This window comes from Cryptomeria japonica, chromosome 2, assembly GCF_030272615.1.
Source record: "Cryptomeria japonica chromosome 2, Sugi_1.0, whole genome shotgun sequence".
NCBI classification, from domain to species: Eukaryota; Viridiplantae; Streptophyta; class Pinopsida; order Cupressales; family Cupressaceae; genus Cryptomeria; species Cryptomeria japonica.
The window spans coordinates 223,505,644-223,525,548 of record NC_081406.1 but is presented as its reverse complement, the minus strand read 5'-3'; the positions used below and the strand labels follow the sequence as shown (position 1 = coordinate 223,525,548).

Below are 19,905 nucleotides of genomic sequence, written 5' to 3'. Positions count from 1 at the left end.
ATTTCTAATTACAAAATGAAAATGAATGAGGGTATATATAGCATCCTCAATTACAATGAACGGCCCAGATCAAAAGAAGATCAATGGTTGAGATTTTGACACCTAAACCCTAATTAGGGTTTTATTACAAAAAGTTCCCCTTTTATTGAACAATATTAAATGCATAGCCAAATATTTAATTGGCACAAAAATCTAGGAAACATAGACCAATGATAATTAAGGTGCCACATCATCTATAACAACCTCTCTTCTAGAACCTTGTTCCCTTTCCAATGCTCCTTCTTAGCATATGCAGTGAATCTAGACACAATTCCTTCGATCTTAGCAATAGGAATCTCTGGAAGATTCCTCATTCGTTCCTCCAAGTGGATGACCTGATTGAAAGCCTTGAGAAGAGCTATGTCCCATCCAGGCTCGAGTTCTTTGATTTTCTCAATTAGGAGCATAGTGGCGAACATTTGATCTCTTTGCTCATCTGTGATAACATTCTCATCTTTGCAAAAGATGACCTTGACCTTCTCCTCCAACTCTTGAAGATTCACATCTGTCTCATCTTCAATACTCCTGCCAAGAATAGAACATAACATCTCAAACACCTTGTCCTGAATCGGGTGGATGACCTCCTCAACTTGATTGCATTTGGTACTAATGTCTTCGAAAAGAACTTCCTTCATCTGGAGCAGAGTTGACCACTGGAGTAAATTATGAGCTCCTCCATCCATTATCTTTTCTTGTGCTAGGATCTTCCTTGGTGTTTGCCTGATTACTTGCAGAACAGGAATGATAACATCTCTAGTGTGGGCAAAGGTGGATACCGTTATCATTGGGTTGTGAATGATTTCAAGGACCTGGATAGCTCGATGGGTAGTCTGCATCATTCTTGTTGCGAACTCAATGGCAACAGTATGAGATTTGTCAATCCAAGAGCTCATAAGCTGGACCAAGCTCTTAACTCTTTCTGGCTCGCCAACTGATTCAAGGGGAAGTGCTTGCACAGGAGATACTGCTGGATCTTGACGTCCCAAAGGCTGATTGAGATGGCTAAAGTAGTCTCTCCAAGCACCGACCTCTCGCTCAAGCTTTCTATTCTTTTCCATTTCTTCTCTAAGCTTGTCTTTAAGTGCCTCGAATGAATCAGTGGCCTCATCCAGTGTCTGCTCGGCTGTGAGTGGACCAAGTTCAAAGGTCTCTACATCATACTCCTCTGCAAGGATTTCACCTTCGTACTTGTCCATTGCTGGTGTAGCTATCTGCAATTTCCTGGATCCTGTCTCATCTCTAATCATCTTGGACATCTTGGTAGCCTTCCTTCTCTCTGTCACTTCTTGAGAATTTCCAACAAGGCTTTCTAAATCAATTACATTATCTTCATCTTCGATCACAATCACCCTCGTTAGCCTCTCCTTTAACCAGTCTGGAATGGCGGACCTTGTCTCTCTAACTTGTATTTCTTTAGGCACTGATCCCTCTTCTCGGAGAGGAGATGTCACTTCATCATCATTCCTGTCTTCATGTAGCTCATTGACTTGGGGAGATTGACTTGATGAACGTTGAGGTGCTTGCCTTTCTTCATGTTTATCATTCTGGACCATTGATTCCATAGATTCCTCAACTTCAAGTACCCTCTTCTCTTGTCCTTGACTTGTCCTTTTTTCATGTTGAGAAGATGTGCCAGATGAGTGATCTTGATGGGCCTCTTGCTTCTTTCTGGAGGGTTCCCTTTTCTCAGGTCTTTCTTTCCTCTTCGCACTTCTAGGATGAGGATTGCCTTCACTTACGCATCTACGGTGAGGATTGTCTTCATTTGTGCTCCTAGGATGAGGATTGCCTTCGCTTGTGCTTGCTCCTTCCCCTGGCCTTTCCTCCAAAGTAAAAGTCATCGATGTGTTCTGTTCTCTCAACTTTTGATGTTGTATATCCACCCATCTGCGAGTACAAGACAAAATCGGAGCCATCAAAGTTCTCAAGTCTGTAACCTCAGGCTCATTCCAATCTATCTTCACTGTTTTGTCCTCTCGGTCATAAGATGATTGGAGATGTTTGCCACTGTCCTGGGCTTGATCGGCCACTCTGTAAACTTTGCATTTCTTGAAGAGATCTAAAGGTAATCTGGAATGCAACTTTCTTTTCACCTCTAAATCACTTGAGAGATTCATCAAAAAGTCCTCTATCTGAAATTCGTGCTTGTACTTTCTACCAACTGTTTCTTCTACATATCCATAAGGATCAAAATTCTCTCTCAAGGCAAAGAATGAAAATGAATATAAGGCCAATTCCTTCTCTGCATCATCCATGGCTAGAGCATTAGGACATACCTCAACTGAATTCCCTAGTATGATAGGCACCGGAAGTCCATTTCCATGCTTGTGTCTGAATGCCTTTGCATAAGCCGCCAACTGCCTGGTCACTTCCAGTAATACCATTCTGTCTGTCGGATATCTTGGCAACATATATGGTGGTGAAGGACACCCATGAACTCTAATATATGTAAACTTTTGGAATTGGATAAACCAAGCACCATACCTCTTTACAAGCTCCTGTGCATCTTGAGATATCCGATTATGAATCCCACCCTGCAATGTCCTGGTGATGTTCATCGTGAAGGTATCATTAACTAACTTGTAGTTACTTCTAGGTGGATGATGCAAATGAACATAAGATTCACAAACTCTGACTTCCCCGGGTCCTCTTCCGATCACTCCTCTATGAGGTAGTCCTGCATATTCAAAACTCCTGATCAAGGCATATATGATGTATGAGCTCATGTGGAATGACTTGGTAGCCTTCAGTCTTCTCAACTGCACGTCCAAGCAATGGCTAATAATTCTAGCCCAATGAATTGTTCCTTTCCCTTGAACTATCACTTGGATGAAGTAGAACATCCACTTCTCAAAATAGAAGGCTTGAGGAGCCCCTGTAACTCGATTGAGTAAAGTTATCAAATCTCTGTACTCCTCTTGGAAGTCGATCCTATGTGGTGTGTTTGGAATCTTGCTCAGGCGAGGACGACTTTTGAGTAACCAATTCTTATTGATGATGCTCAAGCAAGTGTCTGGATCATCTTCGTACATGGATCTAGCTCCTTCCAAGCTTTTGTAAATCATGTCTTTATGTTCTGGCAGATGGAGAGCTTCACTGATAGCCTCCTCTGAAAGGTAAGCCAAAGTGTTTCCTTCCTTGGACACGATTGATCTTGATTGCGGGTCATAATGGCGGGCACACTCGATCATCAGCTCAGGACACTGGACTGCTGGAGGGAAGCTGGCGGCCTTGATAATGCCACTTTCAATTATTCTCCTTGCAACAGGTGATGGCTTTCCAATGTAAGGGACCTCTCGAAACTTCTTCACACTGAAGTTTCCCAAGTTGGTATCTCCAATGTTGCTCCACTTTGACACGATCTTGGTCTCCAATTCTTCATTCTTTTGATCTTCCTTCATGAGGGCTGGACGACTAGTGGATGCTCCTGCCTTTGGGGTCGCCATCTTGACACCTACACAACATTTCATAATGAGTAATATATCTTGGAACGTAGAAATATAGACTGGATTTAAGTTTTAAATTTAGGAAACTTCATGATAAATCTTTGAATTATCATTTCCTAAATATGACTACGTAATTGGAAATTCAAAATTCAAAATTTCAACATTAAACTAGGAAGATCTCGCCATACCTCCTCTTGAGGACTAACTCTAAAAAACGATGCAAAATTAGTAAATTCGCTAGGCAAAATGTGGATCGAGGCTCTCCCTTCGACAAAATGGTCTTCCTCTAGACTTCGCAAGCATTAACTTTACCACCTCTAGCCTTCAACGCCTTGAGGAAAATTCGCTCCACTTCTAGCCTCCAACAAAGTTCGCACTCCTTAGACCAGATTTCGCACTCCTTGCTTCTCCAAATCGCATTTGAATGGATGATTAAATGATGGATTAAAATGCTTCAAAATACCTCTCTTATATAGGCGCTCACTATTGCAATTGCCCATAGGCCGACTTGGAGAATAGGCTAAAAATAAATAAAAGAAGAGGCCCACTTAGCAAAAACATTAAAAAGAAACCTTAAGCGCTCTATTTTTGAATTTAATTTAATAATAATTAATTTTAAATGCCTTTATAATTAAAATTTTGATTTTTTAAAAGGCTTAAATTAATTATTAAATGCCCATATGCTTTTATTAAATGCCAACTTAAATAGGATATTTCAAGGTTTTAGCGAATTTGGCATTTAATGCAATTTGAAGGATATTGGCGCCTAAGCATGGGAAGAATAGGGGATATCAAACAACATCGCTCTGGTCCCTTGGAGAGGGACAGGAGCACCCATGCATTTTTGGCCTTGTATTTCTTGCTTTTCACGTTCAAAGTCTTATCTTGGACGTCCAAAATAGCATTCTTGCTTGGAATTTTGAGTTTAATCAATGTGACCTTTGGGAGGAGCTTGTTTTAAAACATTTTCGCCCTGGTCCCTTGGTGAGGGACAGGAGCGATCCCACCATTTGTCTTTGGACTTCATTTTCCAAATCGCCAATTCATGATGTGAGGTAGGCAATGATCATTATCGCTCGTTCTATGCATGTTTTGCTCGCTTTCTCAAGGCAGAATTGACCCTCTTAAGATTTTCGCCCTGGTCCTCCAGTGAAGGACAGGAGCGATTTTTACATTTGAGCCCAAGATTGTCGATTCTTGGAGTCAATTCTTTGTTCATCGTCCTTCTAAAGACAATTTTGACTTTGCATAACCTTGCCTTGACGTGGTTTTGGAAGGGAATGGTTGTTTTTATGAAAATCGCCTTGGTCCTTGAGTGAAGGACAAGAGCGCCTTTTAGTTCTTGGTACAAACCCTTGATCGTGTCATCTATAAATCACTTTCTAAACGTAGAATATCACTCCGCCTTCCATCTTGAGTCTTTGAAACGAAAGTAGTGCTCCAAAATGTTAGGCTATTAAGCAAATTTGAAGATTTCGCTCTGGTCCCTTGGTGAGGGACAGGAGCGCCCTAGCCATTTTTCATCCAGTTTTGTGGTCTTTGCAACTTTGTTCTTCCTTGAAGCACCTTAAATATCATCGCCATCTTGTGCCTTGGCCTGGATTCGTCCAAGTTTGGAGGGAAAGACTTGATGATGTGTTTTTCGCCCTGGTCCCTGGGAGAGGGACAGGAGCGATTTTATCTCTATAAGCCAAAATATCCAAAATTTAGGCCTTCAATCACTTCACAAGGCACAATTAGGTCATTTCCAAGGCCAAGAATCGGTTATCAAGCCATCAAAAATTTGGTCAAAAATTACCCAGACAAAAAAAAAAAATGCACAATTCCATCATTAAAATGCTAACACTTAGACAAAATTTGAATTTGCCCTCAAAACCCCTGACTGGACCTATCCTGAGACATACTTGACCTTCCTGACAGGCTCATCCTATTTCAAAATTTGCAACCCTCAGGAGAATGCTTAATAACCTTCAAAACTTGACTAGACTCGGCCTGAAAATATCCAATAGAAACCCCTAAGGCTTAACCCTAGTCTAGACAACTCACTCACTTAATCAAAACCCTAAGAGCAGAGAGAAGAACAGGAAAAAACAAAAGCAAAAAAGAGGGGGGGGGTCCCCATTTTAATGGGGCGATGTGTGAAATGGTCACAACAGGCAGGCAGAAGAGTTCCCATCCTGTACATGGAGCCAAGGATTGGTGGGCTATTTAGATGACAATTATTCAGAAGTAGGTGATAAGGTAGCATTTGTAGGAAAATAAATTGTTGAAAAGGAGGTTAGCAGTGAAGAAGAGCAAAGCAAGGGAGAAGGCATTGAGGAGATTAGGAATCAGGTTACTATTGTAGCACATTGTAATGTCCCCACTTTGAAATATAATTTAATAATAAATAATAATAAAATTAAAATACAAAAAAGAATAAAAATAAAAATTAAATTAAAATATAAAAGAATATAATTAAAATTAACGAATGGTCAAAAGGCATGAAATGATAAGTTGTGACTCCCCCAAATATGAGGTATAAAAGGGAGAAGAGAATTCATTTGAAGGGGGGATAATTGGGGAATCAGAAGTGCAGGTCTGATCGTGAAAGGTTGTGTCCCTTTCAAAGGGAAGAAATAATGAAGAGTTGCACTCTTTCAAGGGGTGCTAATGGTGAAAGGGTGTGTCTCTTGTCATCAAAGGGCATACATGATGAAGAGGTATGACCTCTCCCTCACATTGAGAGATATAAAGGAAAGGAATCAAAAGCCTCCAATGATATCACCATCGATCATAACAGATCAGAACAGCTATTAAGTTACAGGCAGTAACATCCTTGTTCTTGGTGGCAGCCTCCAACTAGGAGTTCGAACATAATCTAGGAGAACAATCAGACCAAGGCAAGTAAGAGTTGGAACATAAATTCAAGAGCAGAACAAACAGGTCAAGGCAACACATCATAGAATCATCGAACTATTTTAGCAGCACATCCCATTGGATTGAAGGGTCATAACCCTCTTGGAAAGTGCGGTGAGGTGATAAGAGAGACATCTCTCTTTCTAATAACACGTCTCCTTCCAATGAAGAGACACAGCCAATCAGAAGTTTAAGAGGGGCCATCGAGTGCCAAGGAGAGGATAGGGACACAGGAGAAGATAGATCACACAAGCAAGCAAGTTTGGGATTTAGACAAGCAATACCAGCAACTCTACCACGGTAACATCATTCTGATTACTTACTAGTATCATATCTGTAAGCTGTTATGATCCAGACTCACAGAATTACAGTCATAGAGGAACAATATTAAATAACTTCATCAATCATAAGACAACTGGCACAAATAACATAAGCAGGTTATTATACTGAATACTAATTTATAATTAATGGCAACACAATCAAATAAATTCTATCTCAGCAATTATTAGTAATCTCACACAATGAATACAAGATGTATACAGTAATATGAAAGGCTATGTAATGAATCATGGATTGTAAAATCATTAAGAACATGCTGATAAAAATATTATGTATTTAAATCAGAATTACAGTGCTTACTTGTGAGGGAAGGAATGAAGGTGTAATGGAGAGGTTAGGAGAGACTCGTAAGCTGGCTGTCCTAGAACGATCCCAGAGGCATCTAGGACCTTGAGAGCACTTACCTTCGGGAGTCTAGCAACCTGGTTACAGCCTTATCCCAAACTCACAAGGTAAGTAAGCCACGAAGAAGGTCGATATATGAGGAGATCAGTTAGGGTCACCAAGTGGAGCAAGATGGTTGGAGGAAACAACCTCTCTTGGGCTTAGGTAGAGAGACTCTAATGCAGTCCTCATAGTATCCTCCTTCCAAACGTCATGATTCTATAAACTGAAATTCCTATCATTTTGTTAAAATCTTGAATTTTATAATTTTCTGATTCTTAGTACAGAATATAGAAGGGGACATTACATACATGAAAAAAGCAGGTGGAATAGTGAAAGTGGCTAATAGATATGATGGATTTACACATCAGGAAAGCAAAGGATAGCAGATACAATAAGAGAATATATTAGACAAGCTCTGAACAAGTGTACATGATGTAATCTTAGCACTAAGGATAAGCTGGATAAGAGAAAGCTGAGAAAACAGAACCGGAAGAAAGGTAATCTGCAGTAAATGAAAATGCAAGAAAACAAAAAATTATTCCTGTAGAAGCACAAGATCTCTATAAGCAATAGCAAAAATAATTATGAAACAATATGTAGCTGTCATAAGGCAAGTAGCAGAGCAGAAAGTCGAATTGGAGGAGATGAAAAAACAAGAGGCAGAGGCCAGAGAAGAAGACACGGAGTAGAAAAGAAGTTAGGGAAAAAGAGAAGAAAGACTTAAAACAATCAATGAAGCTACCATGAAGACCAAACAATGAGAAAGAAAACTAAGGGCGAGAGGAGAAAATTAGGAAAGAAGTAGAATAGTTGCAGAGAAAAAGGCTGCCTAAGATCAATATATAGAATCAAGCAGAGCAATGCATTCAAGAGAAGGCACAAAAGTAGGAGGTAGTGAAAGAGCTTAAAGAAAAGTGAAGAGCACAATATAAATTTTAAAGGAAAAAGAAAAAGGAAAATATCAAGGCAGAATAAGAGGATTAAAAAAAAAATACAAAATGAAATGGAGAGGAAGTAGAAGGAGGTGGCTACAATATTGGAGAAACAAAGAAAAGAACTCAAAACCAAAGCCCTCAAGAACAAATAGAAAAGCAAGAGCAAAACAGGAAAAGGAACGAGGAAGAACTTAGTAGAAGTAAGGAGGGGGAAGACAAGAAGATCAAGCAAGAAGATGATGATAGGAAGAGAGCTGCAGTGGCCTGAGAACACATAGGATCGAAAATTTATCCAATAGCAAGGGTTACTGGTACAAATGGCCAGAACAAATGACAAACTTCTAGAGGACACCGACAAACCAAAATTGACATTGAAAACACTTAAAGGAAAGAAAGCATGGAGAAGAGCTTAAGGGGATTGAGGATGTAAAATAAATGAAGGATGATACATAGAAAGTTGATTCCCAGAAAGTAGTGGAACAAGGAGAAAAAGAGAATAGGAAGCTGATACCACATCAAAGAGGAAAGAAGGTCACCAACTTGCATTGCTCCTAGTTCCTACAATTAATTTGCCAAGGGAAATTACAAGCACTCTTATTTCTGGAAGCACTAATCTGCCCTGATCTTGGGAGAGAATCCATATCGTAGGCAACCAAAGGGAGCCTTTTTTCCTATTATCATTTCCTAGTAAAACACTTCTAAGTAATTTTCCTAGAACTCTATATTATTGCATCCTTCCCCCTGTTCCCCCGGGTTCTGGTCCTGTTTGCACCAAGTCTGGATTCGGGGCTGGTACGCTGTGGGTGTGGTCAGGGTTTGTCATTTTATCTGTGGGTTCATCCTAGACGAACCCGCTAAGAATTTTGACAATTTTTCTTCATTAAGGTGAGAAGCAAATTGGAGAGAGTAGTTAGGAAAGGGGTGGCGGTGGAGGAGGATGTTGAGAAGCTTTCGTATTTGCAAGCGGTTGTGAAAGAGATGTTGAGGTTGCACACACCCATTCCGCTACTTGTGCACATGAACTTTGAAGAAACCTCCCTTGGCGACATACATCTCCTGCCCTTCGGAATGGGGAGGCAGAGCATCATGCTGGCCTTGCCTCAGCTCACGGAGGGGTATGCTCGATGGCCCAACCATTCTACCACAATAAAAGTATGTTTAATATTAATAGACTAATAGTTATATATTTTATATTTACATATTAATATTAATAAATCAAATATTAATATTAAATTTTAATTTTAATATTAATAAATTATATATTTATATTTCATATATTATATAATTTTTATTAATTATTATTAACATATTTAATTTTAAATAATTATTATACACACACACACACACACACGTTTTTGTACGGACGAACCCAACCCCCCGAAAAAAATGTTTGACTGAATCTGTGAAGTAGTAAAACATGTCCAACTGCCAATTGGTTTTCAACAATCTTGATTTTCCCAGCAAGGGGAAGATCAAGCTTATTGAATGTCAATATCTTCTTTTAAAATTTTTCCAATATTCAATGCCAGTGCTCATTCATATTAAGATGTGTGTAAAATGAAATACCAGAATATTGAATAATTTCACCTCATTTAATGAGTGTCAATCTTTGGTTCATCTATAGGGAAGAGTCATCCTACCAAATGAGCAATTCTTCCTTTTTTTCTTTACTCACCACTAGGCTGGTAGGCTCAGCAAAGGTCTCCACACAAATCATTGGGCCTTAAACTGATTTTTGAGTAAGCTTGGGAGTTAAAGTTGAGTTATTGCTTCTTAGATTTGCTATTTAGATTTTTAGTTTTAGTTGTTGGAGTTACTTTTAGCTCTCCTTGTCAACTATTCTTGCTATAATTTTGAGTTCCATAGACCTAACACTTTGTTAATCGCTGGACATTAACACGATTGCTTTTTTCTGTCTTTTTCAAATTCTAGCCATAACTTAATGGATTGACAGAAAACATTGCAATGCAATCTGGATTGAGAGACACGTAACTGTGTGTTACGGAATTTTTGCTATGGTTTTTTTGTAGGACATTAAGTTCTCTGATTCTAAAGACTTGGCGGATTATGCAAAACTGGTGAGCTGTTAGTTGATATGCATATGCCCATTAGTAAGAAACGAGTTGATCTGTGTTCATTGTTCGAACTAAACTCTGGCTAGATATGCATTCATCAAACCCATTTTGCCTGTTCACTCTCAAATGATGCAAGTCAGATTTTAATTTTAGTAATATTTATCTTCCTCTCTCAGGTGATAATGGATCAAGTTTAATCCGGTAATATATTCAGAGTCTCTTTCAGTAATCCAGTAATAGATTCAAGTTATGTGATTGGGTTTACCACTTTAAGTAATATTTAAATTCCTCTTGCAGTTTGATTATGGATCATTTGTATCTTGTAATCTAGTAATATATTGATAATTCAGTGTTTTTCAGTAACCAGTGGCATATTCAATATATTCTAGTCAGTTTCTATTTCTAATAATACTTCTATTGAAATTAAAATTGATGATGGATGAGGTGTAACACAATGCTATATTATTATTTTCAACTCTCTTTTCCTTATATCCATGATGACTGTAGAAGGGATCAAATTAGGATATGTGGCTTTAGGTTTTATATATGTGACTTGTAGTAGACCCATTTTTGGTATTATTATGAATTGACTGAAAATTCCAATATATATTTAGTGTTGCCTTTTTGGAATCTTTTGAAGGATACTGTCTACAGAATGTTTTTTTTGAAGTAAAATTGTCCACTCAACTAGTAACTTGAAAGCTTTTTGAGGGCTATTTTAACACTGGCATCTTTCTATAATAATTGATCTTTAGCTCTGAACTAAATTGAAACATGCTTGGATCTCAGAATGCTGTCAAATAGAGAGTCTGCAAGGCGTTCAAGGAGAAGAAAACAAGCACACCTAACTGACCTTGAGCTGCAAGTATGTCTTCTATTTTCATTGATCTCTCTGAAATTTTTATTAAAATGAAAAATTTAGCTCTTATTTTATTGGCTATTATTATAAATGTCTTTAACAGGTTGCACAGCTAAGAGTAGAAAACTCTTCTTTATTAAACCGTTTCACGGAAATCAGCCACAAGTACAACGAAGCTGCCATAGATAATAGGGTATTGAAATCTGATGTGGAAGCACTGAGAGCAAAGGTTTGCAACATAATGTTTAATTTATTTCTGCCATGTAGACTTCATTTCTGATCAATTTTTATTTTTATTAATTTTTATCTAGCATTGATTTCAGATCTCAGCAGCTATTTAATCTTTTTGACTTTTAAGTATAATCTCTGATGCCTATAAAGCCATGCATTTAGTGCTTTAGGTTTAATAACTCATCCATGGAACTCATCAACGTAAATTCTTTTCCTAAGAGGTGTCTCCAAGTATATAACCATCTATTTGATAATTTTTTACAATGCCTTTGTGATCTTCAACTAGAGAGATGTTAAAATTTCCCTCTGATATAATTGTGTAGTTTTCCCTATGGATCAATAATATGGTGCTCTTCTTTGACGATTTCAGTAAATTATTACAACTGGGATTTTTCAAGAAGATAGCTTACAGGTTTTGACTACATAACGTTGCTCAACAATTTTTCACCAGTGGTAAAATATCATTTAACATGCAAATGAAGAAAAATAGTCATTAAATCCCCGCAAAATTAAAAAATCAAATTTGGGCAACAACGGAGGAAAGTATAACTTGTGTGAGTTTGATGGAAGTAATAGGGTGGACATAAAGTGCATCTAATGCTTCATTTCTTTCTATTTATTAAATTTGTAAATTGAGCGCTTTGTAGTTCACATGAATAGTTTCTTCATTTTTTTGATGAGTTTTTTACAGAACTTGTCCTCATCCTTGCAAATCATTCGTGAACTTCGTTATTGTCTACAATAAATGAGAATGCTACAACCATGAATGATGGTTGCAAATTTTTTAAAAGTCCCATTAAGTTGTTGATGGAGAAACCTTAAGGTTCTTGTGGGGCTTATATTGTTACCGAACTTCTAATTGAAAGTTGAAACCTGCTAAGGGATTTAAATCATTGAGAATGTGATAAGTGAACTTCATGAAATTGCAAACAAATTGGTAACAGCTTTACCATCATCTTCCCTGTTGGGCGCAGGTAATTTTTAGCCAAGTGTTATTAACCATCCTCACCATCCAACCTGAGTGAACATATCAACATCAAAATCTAATAGCTGCAGTCCAATGCAGAGGTTTAGCTCATCAGGATTGAGCTTCTTGCAGATAGATGAAACTGCATGGTTTACATATTAATAGAGATTAAAACTTTGGATTATCTTCCAACAGATTTGTAATTACGCTGAAGGCATAATACATTCACATATGAATGCAAAAATGTCCATCAATAAAAGCTAGAAGCATTTAATTTGACGTCTTTGTGAAACTCAAATGCATGAAAAGCAAAAAAAACAAACTATTTTATTATTATATTTTTAATTATTTAATGCTAATTATATCTTCACTTAATCCTCTCAACTACCACTCACTCTAAGTTTAGATCAATCAATTCTCTCTATCTCCATCATGCATTCAATCAACTTTATAATTATCTTAATCTAATTATGTCGATAGGCGTATTACAATGGGAGCATGGGGGATTGAAAGTGTTCGCACATAAAATCCATTTTTTTCTCAAGGATAAGAATAAGAACAAATAAAAATAAAAATATAATGATATGATAATATACTAATAATAATTTAGTTTTAATAATTTTTTTGCTTTTCAAAATGTTTTAATAAAAATATAATAATATGATGGTAAAAAAATAGTTTTAAAAGCTTTTTTATTTTCACAAAGAGTTTAATAGAAATATACAAATATAAGAATAGGAATATATTAAAATATAATAATATAATCATATATAATAATAATTTATTATCAAGTACAATATAATAATAGAATAATAATTTTTTGAGTGGAATGATGAAGAAATATGATATACTGGTATCTTTTACCTATTTTTTTTAAAATATAGGTATGCTAGTTATGCTATATGCTAAAAAGGGAATGACATTCACTTTGTTAAATTATGCACATAACCAAATGCCATTTTCAGCCTTCAAAAGTAACTTTTCCCACAATGTTATTTACTGATTCATCTCTCATGATAAAAGCATGAGATAATGAATTGTATCCCTATCAAATTCTTAACAAAGGGAAACATTTGCCAATATATAGTATACAAGAATTTCTTGAGTATTTGATTGTAGACAATATTCTAATACTCTACAAATATTGGGGTGAGAATCATCTCTGATAACCATCCTTGAAGCCTATCATCGTGGTTCAGTGTCTAGTTATAACTTACATGGGCTGATAGAAACTCTAAAATATGAAAGAAGCTTTCAGTATCAGAGGAAATATATTAGATTTCAAAGATTTTCAAAAAATTGTTTTGTACATATTTAGCTGCCATGTTATGACTGCAGAATTCTCAGCAGATTCTTAACACAATGGGAAAGATCTTGTGACGTTTTAATTTTGTATATAGCAAATGTCATTTTTAAGCTTTCAAAAATATCTTTCGAGTGTCGAGCCATATTATTTATTGTTTCACCGCTCATGTTAAAATGATGAAAGAATTAATTGGACCAAATACTGAATGGGTGGTACATACACCAATATCACCCATTCACCAATATTTTAGCATTCAAGAATATCTTTGTATTTGATTGCTGATTATTTTCTAATTTTCGCCCATAAATATTGGGGTGAGAGAGTCTTCACTGAAAAACATCGTGAAACTCATCACCATGGTTCAGTGCTTAAATATGACATGGGCAGAAAGAAGCTCTAAAATATGAACACTGCAAGTCTATCCACCTATGAAGCCAAGTCAACAGAAAAGAATTGTGGCTATAATGTGCAAGGTAGCTACATATCTGTGAGGCAATGACAGTCTATATCTAAGTCAAAGGCAAATTTAGCAATCGATTTAATGGCTTTTTTACTTAGCAAGCAGTATTTACATCTCAGGTGAGACGTTGTAGTATATGTTAGTGGCAAGAGATGTTATTGTAGTATACGTCCTCAACCCATGCTGAATATTTGGATCAAGTCAAAGATTTTTAAAGGCATTCTGAATTAGGTGCATCTGTTAATTATAACATGATCAGGAGTCCAGTACGCTGAACTTGAATTTGGTGTAATTTTCAGGTTAAGATGGCTGAAGATATGGTTTCCAGGGCTTCTGCTGCAGCTACTATAGCTCATCCACTTCGCAATGCATCTCAAATACAGTCAACTGTCAACTTGCAATACCCTGGTGGATTATTTGACTCACCTGCAAGTAGTGTTGTGCAAGGAGATGAGGGACTTTACATGCATACTGGACAGTGCTCAGACACTCAGGGTTCATCCTTAACTCAAGCTGTTTCTGGTATGAAACCACAGAACAACGAACCACAGCTGCATCCTGCTGGAACTAAAATGGGGCGTACCCCTTCAATGCAGCGGGTTGCAAGCTTGGAACATTTGCAAAAACGGATCCGTGGTGGAATGACTTGTGGATCAATGTCATGGGGCGGAAGTTGGGATGTTGAGGGCTCTCCTGTAATTGAAAATAATGAACATTGATACGAACTCTTTGCAGTGAGCCCTTAATGTCTAATTCATGATTCACCCTGGAATTAATTTACTTATGTGTTGTTGGTCCTAAAACTGAATATGATAAGACAGGCTCTGGTTCGGGTTTGGTACAGACGTGATACATCCATTGGTGGCTTTAGATATGAAGGATATAATCTGTTTGTGTGTCTTGCAGAAAAAATGCAAAAGTACTTATCAAATTGGTTTCTATTAATTATATATAATCGTCAAAATATTGTGCATGTTTCTGATGATTGCACTCCTGTTCTGTTTAGCTCTTTACCAACTATGTTCACAGTCCATATGATGATGGAATCGTTTCTGAATTTAAGATTAATAAAATTTATGTTATGATTTATTTTGCGTGCTATAAATTGATTTATTTGTCAGAAAAATGAATTTTTCATGCGGTGAATTGAAGTACAAATTTCAAGAACTCAAAAGTTAGTAAAAGAACACAAGTCAGTTCATCTTATAATGTTAAGCTATAAATTTTGGATATTTTAGGTGATGTATAACAGAAATTTGCATCATGATTTGGATTCTGGGAGGTGATATAAAACTGAATTTTGCCTAAAAACGGGTATGTGCATTTGTGTGTAATTTTTGTTATGGTGTGCATTCCTTGCATCTACACATCGTGGGGATGGACTTTTAGTTATTTCTGCGATTAAGCATGTTTGAGATAAAAGCCAAATTTTTGCAAGGTATGCTAAGTCGATCTGATGTCAATGTCACATCCTCATCTATTTTTAGTTTGTTTGGAACTGGATGTTATATTTGTGTTACAAGCTCAATGCAACACAGTAGCACCGTCCATTTTTTGTATGCATACTTTTTATTTTTTGGCATCTGTACGTTTGGGAGAGGAAGCCGATCCGGTTTCAAGATGAAAGGATAAATCTTTCATTCTTGTTAATTTTTTGCGTCTGTACATTGGAAAGGACTTTTAACTGATCCGGGTTCAAGATAAGAGGACAAATCTTTCCAGGGCTCTTTTTTTTTTTTACTGTTCTTATAAAGGTAAGTATATTGACATTTAGAAAATATTACAAAAATTATAAGAGTTACACTGGGTGAAGTACAAATTTGATTAAAGAGAAGATGATTGCAAGAGTACAGGTAATTATGAATAACTTAGGTTTATATCCAATAACAGATACCAAACAAATGGTATGAGCAATCGACAGTAAAAATAACAAAGATTAAATATGAAGATACCATTTAAAAAATTGCAGTAGATAATTTTTTCTTGAAAACGGCAAATTTTAGAGTTTTGGAACAATGTCTCGTCAATCATTTCCTTAATCATGTACACCTATCAATTGTTGCTTGCCCTATTGTTCTTCTCTACGTGAGGATTCACCCCATCCCTCCATCTCATAATACATAATCTCATTCATCTATATTTTTTTTAATCAGTAAAGGAAGAGCCGAGTTTTTATATTGATTATGGTTAATTACAGTATAAACATAGATGAATGATGAAGGATCAAAAAACTTATTGTATGCTTCTGAAACCATTTTCAGCACTTTCGAGAAAAAAGGTTTCAAGGCAAACAGAAAACCATATGCATCATTATCTATCATTCCAAAATCTAACAAGTTTATGTCATCGAAGATCATATAAACTATAGAAAGTTTGAATAACAGATTCTCAACTGCCAGATTAACAGAGATTTTTTCCATGGTTATATAGCCAAAAAATTAACTAATACCAGTGTCCAGCTATAAGCAACTAAATGTCTTAAAAACATAACCAAATTAAAAAACCTAGCTTTCAATTTCATCCAAGGGCTCGGCTAGAGAAGTAAAAGTTCTCGCTCTTCCACAACCTCTACCCGGAGGACGGCCTCGGCCGCGACCAGACCCACAACGTACCTTCTGGCACCACCCTGACAACCTTGTTTGGCCTGGAGATCATCTTCTTCGGCTTTAGGAGGCAGGATTCCGTTTAATCTTGCAAATTGAACGAGTTCTTCCTCTCTACCTCGGTCTTCCGGATTTTCCCCCATGAACTGCCACTTGAGATATCTGAGCCCTACTTCAGCAAAAACCTTATGTTTGTCCAAGTTCTTACCTTTCAGGTCTAGCAGGAAGGGGTAATACTTTATGAGCTCCCCATGAACATTGAACAAAATCCTTTCGCTTGGCCAAGGAGCTCCAGATTCATGAAGCGCCTTGTTAAGAATTTCTTGGAATTCTTGAAGGATTTCTTTTGGGAATAACTTCTTGGTGAGGCTCCATACGGCTTGCTTGGCTAGTTTTAAGTCCATCAAGGAGGCAACAAACCTGGATGATATACTTGTATTATCTCAAGGATACTCCTCCTTGTTCAAATGCCCACTACCCAGAATCATTTTAACTGCCAAGATAATCGAAGGCTCCGAGTGGAGTAGGAGTCGCTTTAGCCTCAAGTCTGTTATTCTTCTGAATGATACTTGATGCGTCGAAGCCGAGAGAGAAAGGAGTGTGTCTGCTCCAAAGCAGAAAGTGGGCCTTGGATATACACTCATAATAAACCCAAACGGATCCTCTGTAGACATGGTTGACAATTGCAGAGGTTTTAGACAGGAGAAGGATTGAAGCAGATTAATCTTTGGAATGATTTTTGGTAGGATACGAAAAGATAACGGCTTGCAGGATACGCTAAGAATAGCTTGGCGAGCACACTCTTTAACGCCTAATTATGAGGAGTTGCTTTGCATTCAGCAAAGGTGGCAGAGTATATTTGTCCCGGACAAGCCAAATCTCCCTGGCTCAGATAAGATGATTTTCCTACAGACAACGCACTCCTTGAGTTCGAAATGACGGCTCTCGCCAGCTGGATTTCGAGAAGCGGAAAAAAGGAAAGGCTTAATTTGAGAGTGCATTAAGATGACGTCACTGGGACTAGGCCCGTTGTTTTGCCGAAATAACATGAAAATTTGAATTCAAAAAAGAGTAGCCATTTCCCCACTTGACTACTTAAGATAGACATTAGACATTTGCTTTAATTTAGGAAGAGATCTTTTACTGATTTTTCTCACTTCTCTTGAATTCCTCTCTTGCACTCAATAGACCCAAGGGGCACATTCTTGCTAATTTAACCTGATCTACTAGTCCAAGCTACCGAGCTCCCTAATCCCACCAATGAATAAAGGTTCCCTGAGCTGCTGATTTAGAGAGGGCGTCTGTCTGCCACTAAATTTGCTTCTCTATAGATATGTTTTGCTTCATAATGCTCTAATCTTGTCAAATTTTCTGTTATATTATCTAGAATTGCTTGTAGCCTCCAATTTGGGTTTTTTTCCTCTTGATTGCATTTATTGCTATCTTTGAGTCTCCCTCCACTGTGATGTTTCTTAAACCATGCTTGATGCAATCCATCAGTCCTAGTTGTAAAGCTTTGAATTCTGCTATATTGTTACTGTCAGGTGGAATCGGCTTTGCCATTTTCCCTATGATTGATCCTGAGTGATCTCTGATTACATATCCTATGCCTGAGTTGCCTTTAGAGGCACCATCAAAATTTAATTTTAGTCAGTCAGGCTTTGGAGGGGTCCAGGTAGCATCCTTTCTAGAGTTGGTTTTTTGCTCAAAAGATGGAGGGATCCTGATTCCTTGCCAATTTTTTCTAATGCTTTCATCCCATGAAGATAAAATTTTGGGCGGTTCCAAAGAGAAAACTATTTTGCAGTTTATTGTGTCCACAATTGCCGCTTCAATTGAGTTTAGGATTGATTCAAGCCTTCTGGCTTTGTCTTCAAATAGTCTGCGATTCTTTTCTTTCCAAATTTCCCAAACAACATGATGGAGACACCTCCATGATTTAACTCAAGGTGTTTTCCTTAATTGGGAGAAGCCATCATTGAAACAGGGACTTAATGTCATTCGACAGGGTTGTGATCCACCCCAATTTAGCACAGAGCCAATGCCAACATTTGGAAGCATAGGGATAGTTTAGAAGGAGGTGATCCACTGTCTCTGTCTGTACTTTACACATAATGCACCTAGATGGTCCTTCATACCCCATTTTAGTGAACTTTTTTGCAGTTAGGATTTTTTTTGAAAGGCTAGCCACGCAAAAAATCCTTGCTTTTGGAACGATCTTGGTACTACAAAACAATTTGATTGGTATGCCCTGCTTTTCCTGATCTGAATTATTGACTAGAACTCTGTAGCCGTCTTTAGAGTTATATTGCCCTGTTTTGGAGGATGCCCAAATTAAGGTGTCTACTCCTCTTCTAGGATTGATGTTTCTTGCTTTTAGCTGTTCTAAGAGTTGTTCTAGATCTTCCCCTGGGTTGGCAGTCCTACCATTGGTTTCCACCTCCAACTTTGTATATTTGAAGTGCTATCCTCTACCATATAGTCTCTAACTTGAACACCCCAATGTTGTTTAAACCAATGCTCTGTTATTGGAATATTGAGGGAGTTTGCAACAGATGGATAACCACCCCAAGAGTCATCCCAGAAAAGACTAGATGAACCATCATGAATATCCCATGTGATTGATTCTGAAACCAATTTTCTACAGGAGATGATAAAGTTCCAAGTTCTAGATCCCTTGAGAAAATTGCTTGTTCTTAGTAGATTAAGAGGATCCTGATCTGGTAAATACTTAGTTGCCAGCATTCTAACCCATGTGGTGTTAGGATTATTTATGAACTTCCAAACTAGTTTGGCCCCTAGGGCTTTGTTTTGCAATTTTAGATCCTTGATACCTAAACCCCCCATTGTCTTGGGTTTGATTATTTTATCCCAAGCAATTAAGGCAATTATGTGCTTTTCTTCAGTGTTTTGCCAAAAGAAATTTCTCATCTTCTTAATTATAAAGGAGTTAGCACTGACTGTTAGGGATAAGATGGATAATAGATAAATAGGTAGGGCTGAAACCATTGCTTGAATCATCACTAGCCTTCCAGCCCAAGAGAGTCACTTCCCCTTCCAAGAGTTTGAGTTATGTTCCATTTTTAACTTTAGGGGATCCCAAAATTTAGTATTCCTTAGACCTCGGTCTATTGGGATGCCCAAATGTATGCATGGGAGAGATCTTGCTCTGCAATCTAGTATTCTAAGAATCTTGGCCTATAGGATATTTGAGGTGGAGAAAAAATAAACTTTGGTTTTATCCTTGTTTCTTATTTGGCCTGAGGCCTTTCCATAAGATTATAATAGCTGGTTTAGGTGAGTTGCTTCCTTAACTTTTGCTCCCTCCAAGAGGAGATTATCATCTGCAAACTGCTGAAC

General features: G+C 37.3%; 1 protein-coding gene across 1 annotated transcript in view; it reads left to right on the top strand.

Annotated features, from left to right (window-relative positions):
- Positions 1-14,919, top strand: part of LOC131048674 (light-inducible protein CPRF2) — a 71,891-nt gene extending 56,972 nt beyond the window's left edge. Inside the window, exons 4-6 of the mRNA XM_057982720.2 lie at positions 10,909-10,984; positions 11,082-11,207; positions 14,242-14,919. Coding sequence (XP_057838703.2) covers positions 10,909-10,984; positions 11,082-11,207; positions 14,242-14,661 — 622 coding nt within the window. The 3' untranslated portion in view covers positions 14,662-14,919. The remainder of the gene's footprint in view (positions 1-10,908; positions 10,985-11,081; positions 11,208-14,241) is intronic.
- The last annotated feature ends 4,986 nt before the right edge of the window (positions 14,920-19,905 follow it).